This window comes from Aquila chrysaetos, chromosome 25, assembly GCF_900496995.4.
Source record: "Aquila chrysaetos chrysaetos chromosome 25, bAquChr1.4, whole genome shotgun sequence".
NCBI lineage: Eukaryota > Metazoa > Chordata > Aves > Accipitriformes > Accipitridae > Aquila > Aquila chrysaetos.
This window is the reverse complement of record NC_044028.1, coordinates 18663999-18680794: the sequence shown is the minus strand read 5'-3', so window position 1 is coordinate 18680794 and position 16796 is coordinate 18663999. Positions and strand designations below refer to the sequence as shown.

General features: G+C 55.4%; 1 protein-coding gene across 5 annotated transcripts in view; it reads left to right on the top strand.

Annotated features, from left to right (window-relative positions):
- Positions 1-15511, top strand: part of ABCA3 (ATP binding cassette subfamily A member 3) — a 31853-nt gene extending 16342 nt beyond the window's left edge. For 4 of the 5 annotated variants that reach the window (XM_030001624.1, XM_041120162.1, XM_030001622.1 and 1 more), the window contains exons 11-31: positions 206-352; positions 722-851; positions 1665-1819; positions 2691-2846; positions 3169-3379; positions 3677-3827; positions 4044-4142; positions 4343-4535; positions 5960-6263; positions 6603-6876; positions 7472-7676; positions 8169-8388; positions 8635-8793; positions 9353-9525; positions 9819-9953; positions 10090-10284; positions 11230-11417; positions 11523-11693; positions 11952-12139; positions 12247-12320; positions 13676-15511. In XM_030001624.1, the coding sequence (XP_029857484.1) occupies positions 206-352; positions 722-851; positions 1665-1819; positions 2691-2846; positions 3169-3379; positions 3677-3827; positions 4044-4142; positions 4343-4535; positions 5960-6263; positions 6603-6876; positions 7472-7676; positions 8169-8388; positions 8635-8793; positions 9353-9525; positions 9819-9953; positions 10090-10284; positions 11230-11417; positions 11523-11693; positions 11952-12139; positions 12247-12320; positions 13676-13807 (3660 nt within the window). In that variant the 3' untranslated portion in view covers positions 13808-15511. The remainder of the gene's footprint in view (positions 1-205; positions 353-721; positions 852-1664; positions 1820-2690; positions 2847-3168; positions 3380-3676; positions 3828-4043; positions 4143-4342; positions 4536-5959; positions 6264-6602; positions 6877-7471; positions 7677-8168; positions 8389-8634; positions 8794-9352; positions 9526-9818; positions 9954-10089; positions 10285-11229; positions 11418-11522; positions 11694-11951; positions 12140-12246; positions 12321-13675) is intronic. The other variant, XR_003921490.2, reaches the window with a different exon arrangement.
- The last annotated feature ends 1285 nt before the right edge of the window (positions 15512-16796 follow it).

Here is a 16796-nt window from a genome sequence, read left to right as displayed (position 1 = left end):
GGGAAGGCAGCAGGGCAGGAGGAGCAGTTTCATCCTCTGACCTGCCTGCTGAAGATGTGCTGGTTAGCAGTTCCCAGGCCAAGGAGTGTGGTCTTGGAGATCCCTGGGAGGCATCTGTGTGGGAGGAGGAGGGTGGCCAAGGCTGGGGAGAAGAGATGGTCTCTGCCTTTGCCTGAGTTTCTCTCTCTCTACCTTCTTCCATCAGCCCTCGTACTGGTGCGGGCGCCCCAGGACTGTCGTGGGAAAAGAGAAGGAGGAGGAGGAGGACCCTGAGAAAGCTCTGAAGAGCCAGTACATTGAGGAGGAACCTGCAGACCTTGTGTCAGGAATCAAAATAAAGCACCTTTCCAAGGTACTGACTTCCCAGCACAGCACAACCACATCATAACGTCGTTTTTGTAAAAGTTGCCTGCAGGCAGCTTCCTTATCATTTCGCTGCCCTCTTTGCCTTGGGCTGTGTTGCTTGGCTGCTGTAAGGCAGGTAAGGCTCTTCCCCAGAGCTGGCTGCATTTTGTTGTGGGCTGAAGTGTTAGGTACTTACAGGTGCAGCAACATCTGTATTTAACCTGTTAACATCTGAATTTAACCTGAATTAGACCTGTTGTCTAATGCCAACACCACGTGAGCATCATGGGCTTTGACTGCCGTGTGGAGCGGAGGGGGCAGATGTGAGAGCACTTTCCTCAAGTGCAGCATCAACTTGTTAACGTGATCTCTGCAGGTCTTCAAAGTGGGAAACAAGATGAAAGAGGCAGTTAAGGACTTAACGGTGAACATGTATGAAGGGCAGATCACTGTCCTGTTGGGACACAATGGAGCTGGGAAGACCACCACTCTGTCCATGCTCACAGGTAGGAGCTGCATCCTGCTCTGGGGCTGGCACGTGGCAGGGAAGGGCTGATGGTTTGACTTGCAAGGAGGAGTTGAACCCCATCTCTGAGGTTGGGGAGGGGTTTTTGCTCTTCCCTGGAGCACCTTCGGTTCACTGAGCTGTTGGCCACAGATGCTGGGGTAGTAAGAGGCATGTCACTGCCTGGGGAGATGGAGGGAAGGTGGGGGTCCCTGGTCAGCCCTCCATGAGAGTGGGATCAGCCAGTTGGGGAAATGACAGCCAGTCTTTGTGTTGGAGAGCCCTGAGAAGGGAAAGGACCTGCTGTAGGATGGGTCTCTGTAGGCTTTGTCATGATAAGGCAGAGACGGCATGGGCCAAGAACTGGTCTTCATCATTCTTGAGCTGCTGAGCTCCGGGCAGCCTGTTTTGGCATGGTGACCTTTGATGGTCCTTTCTTCCCTGTTTTCCATCACTCTGTGTTGCTCCTGCCAGCCCAGGGTGCCCATGGGACCTTTCCTGGAGGTCTGCCCTGGCCTTGCCTGGACCTCTGCCAGGCTCAGACGCAAGCTTACCTGCCCATTTCACTCCTTGCCTGCCCGCTCTGGCAGAACTGCCAGGTCCACCTCCCACCTATGGATGCCATGCAGCCTGCCCTGTGGGCAGAAGGAGAAACCTGCCGTGCCCCAGCTTGTGCAAGAGCCAGCTCTGACTTTTGGCAGAAAGCTGCATGTGGGGGGGATGCTTGGCAGGACCCCCACCTTTCCGCCGGCTCTTTGCCGCCCAGGGTTATCCTCAGCCCTGAGCTGAGGCCGCTGCATTTCACTCCTCCCAGGTCTGCACTCTCCGACGGGTGGGCAGGCGTACATCAACGGCTACGAGATCTCCCAGGACATGGTCCTGATCCGCCGCAGCCTGGGCCTGTGTCCGCAGCACGACGTCCTCTTCGACAACATGACGGTGGAAGAGCACCTGCGCTTCTATGCAGGGGTGAGCACGGCATTTGGGGGGAGTGCTGCTGGGCCCCTGGGAGCCAGCCCTTGGGGAGGCACCCTGCAGCTACCCCGTGGTTTCCTCAGGCTGGGAAAGCGTGGTGAGATCCATCAAGCGGGTCCAGAGGAGACCACAAAAATGATCAGAGCGATGGAACACCTCCTATGAGGACAGGCTTGGGGTTGTTCAGCCTGGAGAAGAGAAGACTCCGGGGAGACCTTATAGCAGCCTTCCAGTACTTAAAGGGGGCTTGTAAGAAAGACGGGGACAAACTTTTTAGCAGGGCCTGTAGAGATAGGACAGGGGGTAATGGTTTTAAACTAAAAGAGGGTAGATTCAGACTAGATATAAGGAAGACATTTTTTACGCTGAGGGTGGTGAAACACTGGCACAGGTTATCCAGAGAGGTGGTCGATGGCCCATCCCTGGAAACATTCAAGGTCAGGTTGGACGGGGCTCTGAGCAACCTGATCTAGTTGAAGATGTCCCTGCTCATTGCAGGGAGCTTGGACTAGATGGCTTTTAAAGGTCCCTTCCAACCCAAACCATTCTATGATTCTATGATAAGCAGAACAGCCCTTGCCTCCTCTTTCCACCTCATCTGCAGCAGGACCTCCCTGCTTGGCTGGTGGAGGAGTGGAGGGTCATGGATGACAGCATGGCTCTGCGGAAATCTCATGCCAGCTGTGCCAGCTCCTTCAGTGTTGAGCAGGAGTCCATCTCTGTGCTGCCCCACTTCCCTGCCTCGGTGTGGAGGAGGGAGTGTGGTGGGGTTTAGCAGCCGGTGGCTGATGTGGTGGGAAGGGTCTTTGCCAGATCCATTTAACCCCGCAGGCAGGCTTAACCCTCCTTTCCCCCTGTCTGGCAGCTGAAGGGGTACCCATCCTCCAAGTGCCCCGAGGAGATCAACCACATCCTGAGGATCCTCAACCTGGAGGACAAGCGCCGCTCTCTGACCAAGGCACTCTCCGGCGGCATGAAGCGCAAGCTCTCCATTGGCATCGCCCTCATTGGGGACTCCAAGGCAAGCATCTTCGGTGGGGCTCACCTTGAACCTTTCTCCCTGGGGCCAACGTAGGTCCTTCTAGTGGCTCTGAAGTTGTTCCTCACCCGTGGTGAGCCAGTGGGAGATGCAGGGACAGCAAGGAGGGGGCAGGAGCACCCCCACAAAGGGCGACAACTCTGAGGACAGTGCCCTGAGGCTGCAGTGCAGCTCTGCTGCCTGGTGGCTGCTCCCCAAATAAGATCATTGCATGCATGTTGTGAGGTCAAGGCTTCTTCTGGGCCCCAGACGCTGCTGTGCTTCTCCCTGCCCTTTTTGACCAGCACCCGTCTGCTGCGTGCAGGTGGTGATGCTGGATGAGCCGACGTCAGGGATGGACCCAGCCTCTCGCAGGGCCACGTGGGACCTTCTGCAGCAACAGAGGAGCAACCGCACCATCCTGCTGACCACCCACTTCATGGATGAGGCTGACCTGCTGGGGGACCGCATAGCTATCATGGCCAAGGGCGAGCTGCAGTGCTGCGGCTCCTCACTCTTCCTCAAGCGAAAATATGGTAAGGGGGGAGCAGGCAGGCTGTGCTTGATGTCTTCTCCTTGCCAGGGAGGAGCAGGAGGGGGATATAGGGCAGGGAAGGGGACCCATTGCTCCTCGTCTGATGGCTGCTTGCTCCCCATCGTGCTGTTCTGCCTCTTCTGAGGTCCATCCCCACACTTGCTCCTGCATTGCGTCCATGCCCAGGCAAAGCCATCAATGCTCTGCGGTGCCTTAGCATCCCTCTCTGCTCCAGCACCCCAGGGCCAGGCTGGGCTGTGATTTACCCTCCTCTCCCTTCTCTTGTGGCTCTGCCCAGGGGCAGGATATCACATGGTGATGGTGAAGGAGCCCTACTGTAACCTGGGGGAGATCTCCCGCCTCATCTGTCACTACGTGCCCAACGCCACCATGGAGAGCAATGCTGGGGCAGAGCTGTCCTTCATCCTGCCCAAGGAGAGCACGCACAGGTAATGTCATCATCCCCTGCTTGCCTGTGGCAAGAAGGAGCAGAAGATGGAGCCCAAAAGCTGCTTTTGGGAAGAGTGGGGTGCTTAGTGCTGCAGGCAGCCCCGGAGCTGGCTGCAGGACTCAAACCAGCTGCAGGACCAATGCCCAGAGGGTCTTAACCTCTGAGTGCCCCCTCTCAGGAGCATCAGCGTCTAACGCCTCGCTTCTCCGTTCAGGTTTGAGGCCCTGTTCACAGAGCTGGAGCAGAAGCGAGAGGAGCTGGGCATCGCCAGCTACGGCGCCTCGGTCACCACCATGGAGGAAGTCTTCCTGAGGTAGGCAGGAGTGGGGCTGGCCCCAGTGGGGTGTCATCTGGTTGATGACCAGTCCCCATGTGCTTCAGCGGTGGCGGTGTCTTACACAGCTCTCTGGGGCATGTGTTGGGTTTTGTCTCTTGGGTTTGGCTTCCCCAGCTCAGAACAGCTTGATCTTGTCTGGGTCTGTATTTCATCACCCGCTTTCCCTCCTGGCGCAGGGTTGGGAAGCTTGTGGACTCCAGTATGGATATCCAGGCCATCCAGCTGCCTGCTCTCCAGTACCAGCACGAGAGACGCTCCAACGACTGGGCCATGGATGACTCCAGCAGCCTAAGCGGCATGACAGATATGACGGATGACAGCGGGGCGCTTATTACGGAGGACTGCTCCAGCATCAAGCTCAACACCGGGGTGAGTGATGGGGGTGTCGGTGCAGGCTAGTCTCGTTGTGTGTGGTTTGGAAGATCAAATGGGAAGATCAAATTCAAATCCGCATCTTTAGGGCAAGTAATTTTTAAGGTTGTGGGGGTTGGTCACTGCCATCCTCTTCGTGTTAATCTTGAGGTCTACAGAGATGCTTCTGAAGGTGTCCCAGGTGATCTAAAGTGGTTTTCACCTGCTGTTGCTACATCACTTGGGCTTTCCAGCAGGGAGAGGAGAAAAACCATCTTCCTTCCCTCGCTAGGCTTGTGTTTCAGATCCCTGGCAGCCCTTCGTGGCCCGCTGCCTGTGCACCTGTGATAAATTTCTCCATGCTTCTCAAGGGCATGTCTGAAAGGCAGAAGAGGGGAGAAAGATGTTTATGAGTTTGAAAAGCAAAGAAGGTGCTTGCAGGGGCTGGGCTGGGAGCTCCCAGGTGTCTCAGCCCGGTCACTTTGGCAGGCAGCCGTGTTGCAGTAATCCTATTTGTGAACCTCATATGCTGAGAGGTGGAGGAAGGTAAAGGTCGTGGCTGAAGCTCGTGGCTGAAGCTGCTTTTAACACCTGTTGTGGTTTAACCCCAACCAGCAACTAAGCACCACGCAGCCACTCACTCACCCCCGCCCCTGCCCAGCGGGATGGGGGAGAGAATCAGAAAAAAAGTAAAACTTGTGGGTTAAGAACAGTTTAATAGAACAGAAAGGAAGAAACTAATAATGATAGTAATAACAATACTAAAATGACAATAATAATAAAAGGATTGGAATATACAAAACAAGTGATGCACAATGCAATTGCTCACCACCTGCTGACCGATACCCAGTTAGTTCCCGAGCAGCAATCCCTCCCTGCCCAACTCCCCCTAGTTTATACACTGGGCATGACCGGTCACATGGTATGGAATACCCCTTTGGTATTTTGGGTCAGCTGTCCTGGCTGTGTCCCCTCCCAACTTCTTGTGCCCCTCCAGCCTTCTTGCTGGCTGGGCATGAGAAGCTGAAAAATCCTTGACTTAGTCTAAACATTACTTAGCAACAACCGAAAACATCAGTGTGTTATCAACATTCTTCTCATACTGAACCCAAAATATAGCACTATACCGGCTACTAGGAAGAGAATTAACTCTATCCCAGCTGAAACCAGCACAACACCTGCGATCCCAAAGTGACGGCATCCTGTTGGGCAGTCGTGGAGTTTGATGGGCTGACCTGCCGTGCTGGGTGTCAAGCAGCTGCCCTGCTCATCCCTTTACAGGCTTGGCTGGAGAGCAGGCTCTGCTGTGGGCTCACAGGCTACAGGCAGGATGGGGAGGTGGTTTTGGGGTCATTTCCCCCATCAGCTGCGTGGGGTGATGTGGCCGGCTGGGCTGTCCGCAGCTGGCAGGGCTCGCGTTGACCTGACTTCTCCCCTCCCAGTTCTACCTGTGCTGCCAGCAGTTCTACGCCATGTTCATGAAGCGAGCCATGTACAGCTGGCGCAACTGGAAGATGGTGGCAGCGCAGTTCCTTGTGCCTCTGATCTTCACTGCCTTTGCCCTCATCGTGGCCAAGACCTTCCCGGGACCCAGGGACTCCTCCCTGCTGAGGCTGACGCTGGAGCCCTACGGTCAGACCATTGTGCCTTTCTGTGTCTCGGCTGCCTCGGGTCTGACGCAGAGGTTGGCGGAGCAGTACGTGGAGCTGCTGGACGCCCAGCATCAGTCACCGCTGGAGGTGCTGGGTGAGGGTTCACGGAGCACCCGTGGAGCAGGCGATGCCCGGCGGGGTGTGCAGGAGCCACGGGCTTCTCTTGCCAGGGCCCTTGGTGGGGGTGGCTCAGGTCCCAGCTGCGGCGTATCTGGTGTATCCCCTTGTATCTTCTCCCGCACGGTGGAGTCCCACAGTTGGCAGGACCCCTCTTCACCCGAGCAGAGCTGTGTTCTCCTTAAACCTGTGTTTGTGGCCATCGTTGGGGCTAGGGTGGGCCACCAGGGCTGGGGCTGCTTGGGGTCTTTTCCAGTTGGCCCCAGTTAGCTCTCATGTGATGGAGTCGGCTCATAACAGCCGTGGTGTTTGGCAGGTGGCCTGGAGGAGTACCTCATCTCAAGAGCCTCCGAGGAAGGGGGAGCCTTCAACGAGCACTACATTGCAGCCGCCTCCTTTGAAGGAGCTGGGAATCGCACAGCGGTCACTGCGCTCTTCAACAACCAGGCATACCACTCCCCCGCCACGGCCCTTATGCTGGCCGACAACGCTGTCTTCAGGGTACTGGTGGGCCCCAACGCCTCCATCACAGTCACCAACTACCCTCAACCCCGCAACATCACTGAGAAGGCCAAAGACCAGCTCATGGAGTACGTCTGATGGCACGGCGCTTGCTTTCCTGCTAGGGCTTGTGACTTCCATGGGTGCAGATTGGCTTGGTCGTACTGGTGTCAGTGGAGGAGCCAGGCTGGAGCTTCTCAGACCCAAACATAGCTGTGATTGTACTCAGGAGGTCAGGAGAGCAAAGCTGTGTAGATGACTTACCTGCCTGAGCCTGGCAGCCACATCACCCCATGCACATATCTCAGTGGTTGGGTGTTCCCCTCTAGATACCGGTTGGGGTTGGTTTTCCCTGGGTGCTCAGAGCAGAGGGGGCTGTATTGCCATACACCTCACGAAATCCTGCATCCAGGGTCTCTGAACCTCGCCTGTACCAGGGGGGATGTGCGTGGGACCTTGCAAAGGCAGGGTAGAGGTTTGTGGTGTGCTAGGTGGGCTGTGCGTGGGAGATGCTCATCTTACTGAGGTGCACTTTTATCATGGGGTGTTTCTTCTGCATGCTGGCTTGCTGGGTGAGCGTAGCCTCCACAGGAAGCACGGTGTGGGTGTGCTGTCCTCTCGTAGCCTCAGCATTGGTTTGTCGAGCTGCTCCTCTCCTAACCTGCCCTGCTGCTCTTCCTGCAGAGGACAGACCGGATTCGCAATTGCCATCAACTTGCTGTATGGCATGGCCTCACTCGCCAGCACCTTCGCTCTGCTGCTGGTCAGCGAGCGGGCCATCAAAGCCAAGCACGTCCAGTTTGTCAGTGGCGTCTACGTGGTCAACTTCTGGCTTTCCGCGCTGCTCTGGGACATCATCAACTTCCTCATCCCTTGTGCTCTGATGCTGGTGAGTTACCCCTGACACCCTGATATCCCCCTGTCGTTCCCTTGGGTGGGAGCTCTGGGTGCTGCTCCTCTGGGAGAGCTGGGATGTGTGTGGGTGCAGGGAAGAGGATGAGGCCACTGGCATTGTCTCAGTTAATAGAAAGGACCAGCAAGAAAGCGGTCCCTTGGTCCTGCTGGGAGCTGGGCCATGGCCAGCCAGCTGGGTCAGTTGGCTGCAGCCTCTGGCACCTGAACGCTTGGATGTGGGCACTAGAAACTCTCAAACACATGGGAGCATGGAGAGGAATTCCCCAGATCTGCCCTTCTGCATCCCAGTCTGCAGAAAGAGGGCTTCCCTTGGGGACAGGCATGGGCTGCTGGTAGGAACCATCTGTGACGGGTTATCCAGTTCAGTGCGCTGCTGCCGTTACCTTGCTGCCTGGGCCGTTGAGAGAAGGAGACATCGCTTGCGGTCAAGACAAACGTGCATTCTCCTCGCATTGCTGTGCCCCAGGTGATATTCCAAGCCTTTGATGTGGAAGCCTTCACCCAAGACAGCCACCTTGTTGATGTGATGCTGATCTTCCTCCTTTATGGCTGGGCCATCATCCCCCTCATGTACCTCCTCAGCTTCTTCTTCTCAGTGGCAGCCACAGCCTACACCCGTCTCACCATCTTCAACATCCTCTCGGGCACAGCCACCTTCCTCGCGGTCACCATCATGAGCATCCCAGGTGGGTCACTGCCCTCCTTGCCTGCCCAGCGCTGCACCCTGCTGTCACCAAGATGATCCAGCCCCAAGGGGACTCTTTGAGTCCACCCCAGAGCTGTGCCCATACTAGCAGAAAAACCCTATGACAGTCCATTCTTACCCATTAAACGTGACAAAATTTGTTGGTTTTCCTTCTGAACTTGGAAGTATCAGAGTCTCTAAAACCAGCTAACTCCAATCTGTTGATCCTCCTGTGCTCCTCTTCCAGAGCTGGGCTTGGTGGATCTCTCCAAAACCCTGGATAAAGTCTTTCTCGTCTTACCCAATTACTGTTTGGGCCAATGCATCAGTGACTTCTACCAGAACTACGAGTTCATTCAGTTTTGTACCTCCTCTGTTGAAGCCATCTTCATCTGCAAGGCATTCAGTGAGTCTCTGTGTTGGTCCTCACCTGCCCATCCTGCCCATCCCACTGTAGCTGCACTGGGGGGTCTGTGTGGGGTGGGTGGTGGAGCTGGGCAGTATCACGGGGCCTCTAACCCAACCTCAGCAGTAGCTCCAGGTACCATTTTAAAGCAAAAACTGGGCAGTGTTTGACACTCATAGGTGATCCAATTAAGGAGTCTTTTCCTTACTAATGATTTGAAGGAAAATGTGGGCTAGGGAAAGTTTCACAGACAAGTAATGAAATCCCAGTCCCAAGAGTGACTTGACCTCCTCTACATGCCTCCACTGGGCATCTTCTGCCAGATCCCCACCAGACTTGAATCCTCTTGTGGGAAGCATTGGAAAGAGCTCTGGGCAGGGAGCCCAGTGTGGGCTGGGATGGAGATGAGCACTGGGAAGAGCTGTGGGCAGGCAGCCAATGTGGGCTGGGGTGGAGATGAGCCTGGCAAAGCTTTGGGCTCACAGCTTTCTCTGCAGCTTATCTGCCCCTTCCCAGAGTGGATTGATCCAAGTCTTGGTTTTGTTCCATCCCTGCTCAGATATCAGTTATCAGATGAACTACTTTTCCTGGGAGATGCCTGGGATCGGACGATACCTGACCTCCTTGACCATCCAGGGTTTCTCCTTCCTCTTCCTCCTTTTCCTCATTGAGACAAACCTTCTCTGGAGACTGAGAACTTTGGTCTGTGGCATCTGCAGGCGGCGGAAATGGGTGAGCTGAAGCGTTTGGGAGGGAGAAGTAAGGTGCCTTCCAAACCAAGCCCAGGAGTCCCTGCGAGCTGGAGACAGGTCCTCTTCACCTAAATCATCTTCCCAGGGAGCGGCCCTGGAGCAGGTTGCTTGGAGGGGCCAATCCTGTTGAGCGTATGGGTTGGCAAAGGGACTGAGGCATCCCCAGAGGTGGCTGATCGAAGGGATGGATCCTGCCCGGGTTGGGGGCGTTGGAGGAACCCATTTGTCCCACAGCAGCCAGGTGGCAGACTGGTTTTTCTCCTCCCTGTTTAGGTGGCACTGCTGAACAGGGTGTCTATGCTGCCAGAGGACCGGGACGTGGCAGATGAGAGGAAGAAGGTTTTGGAGTCACCACCAGAACTGCTGTCATCTCTCAGCAGCCCTCTGGTCATCAAGGAGCTCACCAAGGTGAGGAGAGCATGGCCTTTCCCGAGTATCCTGCTGCCAGCTGAGCCATGGTCCTCACGGGGCTGGTAAAGCCACCACTTGCCTTGCTGTGCCATCGGGCGGTGACTGGCATGGTTTGTGTGTTGGTCTCCCCCAGGTCTACGACAGCCGAGAGTCCCTGCTGGCGGTGGACAGGATCTCCTTGGCGGTCAGCAAAGGGGAATGCTTTGGCCTTCTTGGCTTCAACGGAGCGGGCAAAACCACCACCTTCAAGATGCTGACTGGTGACGAGAGCATCACATCAGGGGATGCCTTTGTGGATGGCCACAGCATTTTGGCCAACATCAAGAAGGTACCGAGGGCTGCAGGGGCGGAGGACGGCGTTACAAACAGTCCTGCGTCTGGCTGGGCTGGGCCACCTTGCAAGTGCCTCTGAGGAGGACACGGTTGCAGTAGCCAGGGGTGGAGGTAATATCCCAGGGACGTTGTGTCCTTGTCTGGCCCAGCTCTCCATTATCTGGCCACGTGGAAGCAGTCCCTCTCCATGGGGATGACAGATGTGAAACAAATGGAAGCCAAACCTTGCGAGGGTGGCAAACCCTTCATCAAAGGGTTTAGCTCCATAGTTGGAAATGTGAAAAATGTGAGTTAGTGATTGCAGTCGGATGATGGTCTCTCTAAAACAAGTGGGTCAAACCTTTCCAGACCCCTGCTAGAGGTCTCCTTGCTGGGAATTGCCCACTCCCTTTGGAAAAGCAAGAGATGAGCGAGCAGGGTTCAGGCTTTCAGTTCAATCCTTGGATTCCTCTACCACTTTCAACCCCAGACAACATCAGGCAAGGAGAACACGGGGAAGGTCTGCCCTAAAAGCATGGCCCTGCTTGCTTCCTCCCCTGGGACTCTGCCTGCTGTTGGGCTCTTGGCCCCAGAGGAGACCAGGATATGGGGAAGGTACAGACCCTCCAGTGCTTCCTTCTCCTGAGAGCCTGGGCCACCTGAAATGGCCCCTTGCAAGGAGGAACCAGCTTGGGAAACACAGCGTGAGACCACACAGTTGCCGTTCCGAGGCGTCCTGCGTGTGTCCATCCCCGCCACACTGGCTGCTCCAGCGACCAGGGAATTTCCCTCTCGTTTCACCTGCGGTTTTGGAGCTGCGGCTCAGTCCCCATCGCTTTGAGCAAAAACCTTGCAGAGGTGCAGCAAAGCCCTGTGGGTGCCAAGGCACCTTCCAGCTTGGACACCTCCTTGCAGAAACCTGCCCGTGAGCTAATCCCCGTTGGGTTCCTCTTGCCCCAAGGTCCAGCAGCGGATCGGCTACTGCCCGCAGTTCGATGCCCTCCTGGACCACATGACGGGCCGCGAGACCCTGAGCATGTACGCCCGGCTGCGGGGCATCCCCGAGCGCTACATCGGCAGCTGCGTGGAGAACATGCTGAGGGGGCTGCTCCTGGAGCCCCACGCCGACAAGCTCGTGAGGACCTACAGGTGAGAGGAGACGTGGAGACACCCCGTGCTGTCTACCCCTCATCTTGTGGGGCTCTCCCTGGGCTCATATCAGGTCTCTGTCCCCATTCCCGTCTTCTTCCACAGCGGCGGTAACAAGCGGAAGCTGAGCGCTGGTATTGCCCTCATCGGCGGTCCCCCTGTGATCTTCCTGGATGAGCCCTCCACCGGCATGGACCCCGTGGCCCGACGTTTGCTCTGGGATGCAGTGACGCGGACGCGGGAGTGTGGCAAATCCATCATCTTCACCTCCCACAGGTGACACTTGTCCGGGCAGGGCTTGGCCTGAGAGATCAGGGAGCGGCCAGGAGGGTGATGGGGTCCAGGGGCTGGGACCCACCTCCACAGCATGGTGGGTGGGCACTCCCACAGCCAGCAGGAGCTGGCTTTTACCCAAATCTCCCTCCTCCAAAAGCCCAGAGAGGAGAGAACCCACGTCCAGCCCCTTCCCAGAAGCTTCGGCTGTTCTGTCTCGCTGCTCCTGCCCTGCTGAACAAGTCCTCTTCTGTCCTGCAGCATGGAGGAGTGCGAGGCCCTGTGCACGCGGCTGGCCATCATGGTCAACGGGCAGTTCAAATGCCTGGGCAGCCCCCAGCACCTCAAAAGCAAGTTTGGCAGCGGCTACACCTTGCTGGCCAAAACGCGGAGTGAGGAGGAGGGCGAGCTGCAGGCCTTCAAGGCCTTCGTGGAGAAGACTTTCCCAGGTACCATCAAGTGCTGGAGTGGATGCTCTCCAGGGGAGGGCAGGGTGCTGCTTGTGAGCTTCAGCGAGTTTCCTAACTCAGAGCCTCTCCTTGCTCGTCTCTCCCAGGCAGTGTCCTGAAACACGAGCACCAGGGCATGGTACATTATCACTTGACCAACAAGAACCTCAGCTGGGCACAGGTAAGGGGGTGTTGGAGCACGTCCCACCCCTTTGCAGGAGGCTGGAGGGGCAGCCCTGATCCTGCCCCTTCGCATGCTCTTGATGCTTTACACTCAGCTCATCTCCTTTTTCTTCCAGAGCCACGCTCTGTCCAAAATCCAGGTGATTTATAAAAAACAAGCTAATTAAATAGTGGTTTTTCTCCCTGACCCTTTCCCACCTCCTGGCCCAAACAGGTCACCTGCATGTATGGTCAGTGTGCGAGCACCCAGGACGCACCGTGCATGCTGAGCCGGGACCACTCCATCCCACCCCCCCCGAACTGGCTGCCCTTGACCACAGCCCTCCAGGGGGAAAGCAGGATCTCCCTGGGGAGCAAGAGCTGATTTTGCCTTTGTTTGTACATCTCAAAATACTTCATGAAGGCTCTGGAGGGTGCTGGAAGGGATGTGTTTAGTAGCTGCATCCCTCCCACCCTGCATCTCCCTGCTGGGAACACGGCGCTGGTGGGCACAGCATCGACCCGCCAGCCTCTCTCTGCTCCCTGCGCCTCGCACCCCGGCTTCTGGTGCTGCCACACGTGGGCACCGGTCCTGTCCCACCTGGGGCTATGGGCATCGCCTTTACCGAGCCACAGACCCCGTTGGTTCCCAGCCCAGGGATATATATAAAAAAAATATATATATAGTATATGACTCTCTGTATACACTATACATAGTTATATATATAGTATATACAGATAGTCATATACTATCTATATATAAATATAGATATTATACAGATATATATCTATATAGTATACAGATTGCTTTTATGTACAGTATGTAAGTATATATATAGGTTTTTATATATATATCTCTATATTATATACTTTAAAGTATATAGTATAGTGTATAGTATACAGTATAGAGTATATATATAGAGGACATAGTGTACAGATTATATAAAAACTATATATACTAAATATATAAAAACTAGCTGTATACTATATACAGATAGTTAATGTATAGATTATATATATTATACTATATAGTTTTTATATATTATACATATATTTTATATATATAATGTGTTGAGCAGAAACCTTGGGCTGGGATCCTAGCCCAGGGATATATATAAAAAACCATACGTATATATATATATATGTATCTTAGATATATATGTAAAATATATAAACACACAACATATATTTTTAAATGGGGCCAGGTACTCTGCTAAATAGTCCATCTCCTGGCTTCCCACCGCCCTCCTGCCAGGGAACGTATCGCTTCCCCCAGGTCTCCCTGGAGGAAAAAGCTGCCTCTGCTTTCTCAGTCACAACTTGCGGTGCGGTAGCCGAGGTACCCTGCAATAACTGCCGTGCCGTCCCTTGCAGGTCTTCGGGGCCTTGGAGAAAGCCAAAGAGAAGTATCGCTTGGAAGACTATTCGGTGAGCCAGATATCCCTGGAGCAAGTCTTCATGAGCTTCACTCGCTTCCAGCACTACACAGAGGACAGAGGGAAATGAGCAGAAGCCCCCACTGGTGCCCTTCGTCATGGACTGGCGCTGCTGCCTATACATAGTATATAGAGAGACAGTAATTTATATATCGGCGTGTCTTAAATAATGTATAAATGTAAGAAACTTTTCACTGGGGAGGGGGGAGAGGATGGCGTTGTACCTTCTGCCGTCGGGAACGCAAGCGGTGTGTGCCGCCGCAGTGCCGGCGCGGGTCTGTGTGTGTGAGTGTGTGTGTGCATGTGGCACTTCCACTCTCTAGCCTTCATTCCCATCTATACAGCAAAAAAAAGAAAAAAAAAGCCCAAAAAGCAGGGGGAAGCCTGGATGGGTGGAGATGGGCGTTGGGGATTGGGCTGGCAGAGGAGGAGCGGGATGCTGTCCCCAACCAGCACCGTGCTCTGCCCGTCGACCCTTTTCCCTGCCCAACGCTCGCACCCATCAGGACGCTGCTTCGTGGTCTTCGCCCGCATGTCGACGTGTATTGTTAGGTGGTTTGCTCGTGGTATAACAGGAGGCTGTCAAATAGCTTAGATCCAAACCGTTCTTTGCTGGGTTAATTAGGATGCGCCGTGGTTGCCCTTAGAAGCACTTAGCGTCTAGCTGGAGAGGACAGGGCCAGCCTCCCGGCTGTCCCCTCTGCGTGGCAGGGACGAGCCTCCGTCTCCTTTAACCTCTTAGAAAACAGTGTTCCCCTCCTGCCTGCTTACCCAGGAGTGGAGGCCAGCCTGTCCCGAGGAGCTGGCACCGGCCCGGGCTGTGCAGGGGGAGCTGGCTGTGCGGTGCCGGGTGCTGGCGCTGGGCGCGAGGGAGGATGTGTTAATGGAAAAATGCCCGGAGCTCAGGCCCTTGCTACAGCATGGGATGGGTACGGCTGCAGAACCAGAGGTCGGGCTGAAGGGTGAGAGGTGTTGCAGGGTGCCTGGGGACGCTGCTGGGCTCCATGGGATGGGTGAGAGGTGTCACAGGGTGCCTGGGGACACCGCTGGGCTCATTATTGCGTCCATGAAAAAGGTTTAACCAGCAGCACCGCCGTGCAGTGTGCTATGCAGCCGCAGGACTGGTTTGGAAGGCCAGCGATGTTCTCGCTGAGCCCATGTCCTGCCGCGCTCTCCCCTTACACCCCACGCAGCTCCGACCAGAGCATGCCCGTCCCCTGTCCCCCTCCTCGTCCCCAGCCCCTCTGCACCACGCCGGGCTGCTCCGGCAGCAGGCAGGGAGCAAAGGCACTGTCCTGCCCTTGCCCGGCCATGGGGGACACTGCTGGGCATGGTGCATTAGGCACCAGCAGTGCCCACACCGAGTCGGAGGTGGCAACTGGGATTTCTTTTTGGCGTTTCCCAGTGGCTGGGTTGCTTTTTTGTTTGTTTGTTTGTTTTAAACCGTGTTGATTCTTGTCTGTCCTTAACTAGTCCCTGTGTCACCTGGGGCAGTCCCCTTTGGGCCGGCTGCTCCGCGATCAATGCAGAGCTATTTGCACTATAGTAATACACACAATTGCACATAACTAAATGAATTAGTATTTATGGCGAGGGGTGCTGATTCCCTTCTAGTGATTGCATTGTCAGGGGTTGGGTTATATTTTTGGGTTGGGTTTTTGTTTTGTTCCTGTGACTGACTCATTCTTTCCTGTTCCATTTTTTTCCCCTTTGCCTAATGTTGTTGTTCAAAACGATGGTGCATCATGTTACTAAGAATTTCCCTGGATCTTAACGATGTGTGTTTTTATTAGTACGTAGCCAGCAGGTGAATGGCATCCCTGGACTGCCTTGGAGCCCTTCAGAGCTGCTGGCATGGAGGGTTTGTTCCCTGGGAGCATCCCTGCCCATAGCAGAACCAGCCACTGCCAGGGCACCATGCAGTGGGAAAAACCCAGCACCAGCAACCTTCCTGGGGGCAGCGCCTGTGCAAGGAAAGGGAGGAGATGCTTTCTGGTGGGAGGGTGCCTGGAGGCACCAGGAGCATGCTAGGACTCCCAGTAACTGGGTTTTTTTTGGAAGGGGAGATACGGCAGCATGTAGCAGAGCATCCAGAGCTTTGCCTGGGATGGGGAGCAGTGGGAAAGGCGGGGTTGCAGGAGGGTGACATGCTAAATTGCCATGGGCTGGCAGCACCCTGAGCACAGCAGCAATAGGCAAGAGAGCCAAGATCACCCCCCTGCCCCAGCATCTGTCCCACTGGGGTACTGGTGACCCCCTGCAAGGCTTGGTCCTGGGGCAGGTGGCACAGATGCACCATAACCCCCACAATACCCATGAACGTCATGGTAGAGGAGTCAGGGACAAGGATGGCAGCCCCTGGCACCAGCCCACCACTGCTGGGGCCATCTTGGCCTAAACAAAGAAAACCTTAACAAAGCAGCATTTTTTGGTCATATGGTGCTGTAACAACCCTCCCCTCTCACCAAGGCAGGACCCGCCAGCTGCGCACGGTGCTGCTCACTATTTCGGTTACAGCCGCAGTGCCCAGTCGCACCAGCCCCGGGGGCAAGAGGCAGGACCAGGATTGCTCACCGGATCGGCGCTGCTGCTGGGGGTCAGCCAGGTTTTGTGCTGGCAGGGTCACGGCTGCTGTTGGCAACACTCTGGCCTCCAGGCTGGGGTGGCCATGTGCAGTGGGCGAAGCATCGCAGGTCCCAGGCAGCTGCTGCTCCCCTCTGGCTGCAGTGTGGTTATTACCATCATAGGAATAATAAAGATGATTTTTTTTTTTTTTTTTTTTTTTCCAGTGGGTGTTTCCTGGCCTCCTTTGGAGTCAGAGAGCAACTCCAGCCCTGCTGGGCTTGGGCTGCTCAGGCTGTGCTGACCTCCTGCTCTCTGCACTGGGGGGAGGACATGGGGGGGGGGGGGGGGGGTGTCCTCTAAAACCTGACCTGGAAGGGTCAGTCCAGCCTGGAAAAGCCCATGGGCTGAGGGCTTTTTTGTGGGCCAGGTGCCTCTGGGAGCAGAAGGGGGTGGAGGGGGTGGGTGTCCCCCTTCTCTTCCACCACAGGCAGCCA